Source organism: Temnothorax curvispinosus, unplaced genomic scaffold (assembly GCF_003070985.1).
Source record: "Temnothorax curvispinosus isolate PA1 unplaced genomic scaffold, ASM307098v1 QBEX01003811.1, whole genome shotgun sequence".
NCBI lineage: Eukaryota > Metazoa > Arthropoda > Insecta > Hymenoptera > Formicidae > Temnothorax > Temnothorax curvispinosus.
The window spans coordinates 30-2,579 of NW_020213591.1; the positions used below are offsets into that span (position 1 = coordinate 30).

General features: G+C 36.2%; 1 protein-coding gene across 1 annotated transcript; it reads right to left on the bottom strand.

Moving 5' to 3' along the window:
- Nucleotides 1–477: 477 nt before the first annotated feature.
- Nucleotides 478–2,474, bottom strand: LOC112452900 (D-3-phosphoglycerate dehydrogenase-like). Its single transcript, XM_025013347.1, has 3 exons — nt 2,216–2,474; nt 1,559–1,990; nt 478–1,215 (listed from the first exon to the last, which is right to left on the bottom strand). Exons 1-3 carry the CDS (start codon nt 2,457–2,459, stop codon nt 971–973), a joined length of 921 nt encoding a protein of 306 aa, XP_024869115.1. The 5' UTR covers nt 2,460–2,474; the 3' UTR covers nt 478–970.
- Between the last annotated feature and the right edge of the window lie 76 nt (nt 2,475–2,550).

Consider the following 2,550-nt stretch of genomic DNA (forward strand, 5'->3'; position numbering starts at 1 on the left):
TTTTTTTTACCAGACAGACATTTCAATTCGATTGATGCAAAAAATTTATACATGTACGATTATTGCAAGCTGTATAATGAACACCTGAAATCCGAGAATAATTACCAAAGAACTCGTTGGTTTTTTCGAACATTGGATGTGCTTGTTTCAAATTACAATTTACATTGAAAAACAACGATAAAAGCGATTGTGAATCACATAAGCTAGTATAAATAATGTACGTTTGTAGGGTAACATATTTTGACACTGCAAGGGCCTAGATGCTAAAATCGGTTATTCTCATATATGCTATTTTTTTCCATAAGAATTTTTCTCTATAAATATATTTTTTATAGACTTTTTACCAACATTAGTGAAGCTACACAAGATCAGCTTTTTAAATTAGAATAGTTCTTATCTCTTTTATACAAACTATGTAGCTATAGTTTATATACAGGCGCTTAGACCCTTGTACAGTCAATAACGACACGGAACTGGTGATTTGATAATGTGATGTTTTATTAACAAAGTCTCTAATAATACAAAAATATAAATACCTATATGGACACATTTTATATATCTTTTTTTATATTTCTATGTGTGTATGTGTGTGAAAAGTGTGATTTATTTACTAACAATTAATACGTTGTTGTATATAATCAAACGAGAATATTTCACTATATTTCTTCATAGTTTTCATCCTAAAGAAAAAAATACTTATCGTAGTGTGTATTAGTAATATTGATTCATCTCGTTTTTCTTAAATCATCTACTTTGACAATCAGATAATAAATAATGATATTACAAATGGAGTTTATATAATTTATAATTAAAAAAGATGCATATTTCTAGAGTAGCATAAGAGCTCCCCGCATATTTTGTAGCGGTCGGACAATACTGGATTCTTCAAAATTCGGGCCTCCGCATTTCCCCTCTCTTCTCAAGGATCACTTATTGTCAATATGCCGCTCGTGGAAGCGCGCGGACGCGTTCAAAAGCTCTCGATCTCGTCCACTTGGATCGGGACCTCCCGATCGGTTTGAATGATGACCCAGCTGCCGTTAGCGTTCAAATTGTGGATGTTGATGCCTTTCGACGAGAAAACGTTCACAATGCTGGCGAGATCCTGCACTCGGTTCGCGCGATATAAGCAAATGTAGTCCCTGAGCACGATGCCGTTGGCAAAGACGGCGTCGTCTAGAGCGAGCAACAGCGACTGATTGTCACGCACAGTTCCTGTAATATACACAATTATATCAGTAATGTGTGTGTATGCGTGTGTAATTTTCAATTGTAGATGTATTAGAATAATGTGTTTCATTCTATTGATAATTTTTTAACAGATACTATAAGTGTAATATATACACAATAAACACGATTAATTAAAAAATTTTTAATCTACAGAAACTTGGAAAAATTCTGTCTCGACTGAAATTCTAGATAGCTCTTTAAGAATTCTAATTACTCTTAACATTTTAAGTGATAATAGGAAAAATAAAACAATTCTAGCAATAAAATTCTTGTAAATAAATCGAAATTCATTTTCTTCATAATACTAAATTACGATAATATATATTACCTTTAATGATATGTTCTCCAACTTTTACAACGACCGCTTTATTGTCATCCTCGATGTGGCCCTCTTGCAACTCTACGCCGATCTCTTGCGCCAGAGTGGGTGCGTTAACTAGATTCAAGCCGTTCTTCGTCTGGCCGGTTAATACGCCGACCAGAACGGCTGTATGAATGAACTGTTTGTCCTGCATGCCGTTCCCCACGGTGTGGCTGTGAATGACTGTGTTCAGCTTGCCTTTGAGGAAGCGACCGGCCAATTGGCCCAATTTCTTCGACAATACTATCCAAGGTTCGTTCTCGATCGTCATAGCCGCAGATAAGACCGGGGCGTTTACGATACCGGTAACGGCGTACTCCGTCGACTTGCCCGACAGAGCCAAGAATTGCTGGGCGATTTCTACCGCTACACGTTGCTGGGCCTCCGCCGTGCTGGCACCTGCAATGGAATAAATTTGTTATCTCCATTGTTTCCATAATTGAGTCGTTCAAAGTTAAAAAGATATGGGAGAGAGTACGCTGAGCTTTTTTTCTATAATATTTAAATGAGTTAATGAAATATAAAAGGAATATCAAATTGATGTCGAAATGATAGTTTCAAATAAATTGTTTTAATTTAATGATATTTGTGACATATAAATTTTGAATAAAGCGTTGTACACACCGAGATGAGGCGTCGGAACGACTCTTGGATGTTTAATGAGCTCTAAAGTGATCGCATTCTTCGGCGGCTCCTCCACGAAGACGTCCAAAGCTGCTCCGCCACAATGGCCGGATTTCAATGAATTCAAGAGAGCCTGCTCATCAACAATACCGCCACGAGCGACATTAACGATGTATACGCCTTTCTTGCATTTTGCCAGGGTTGTTGCGTTGATCAAATCTGCAAACAAAGCACGATTGAGCATACATTTTTTATGATACGACAAAATTTTACTCTATCCAATTATTCTCAACATGCATAATTTTTTTTAAATAAAAAATTATTAAGATTCTTTA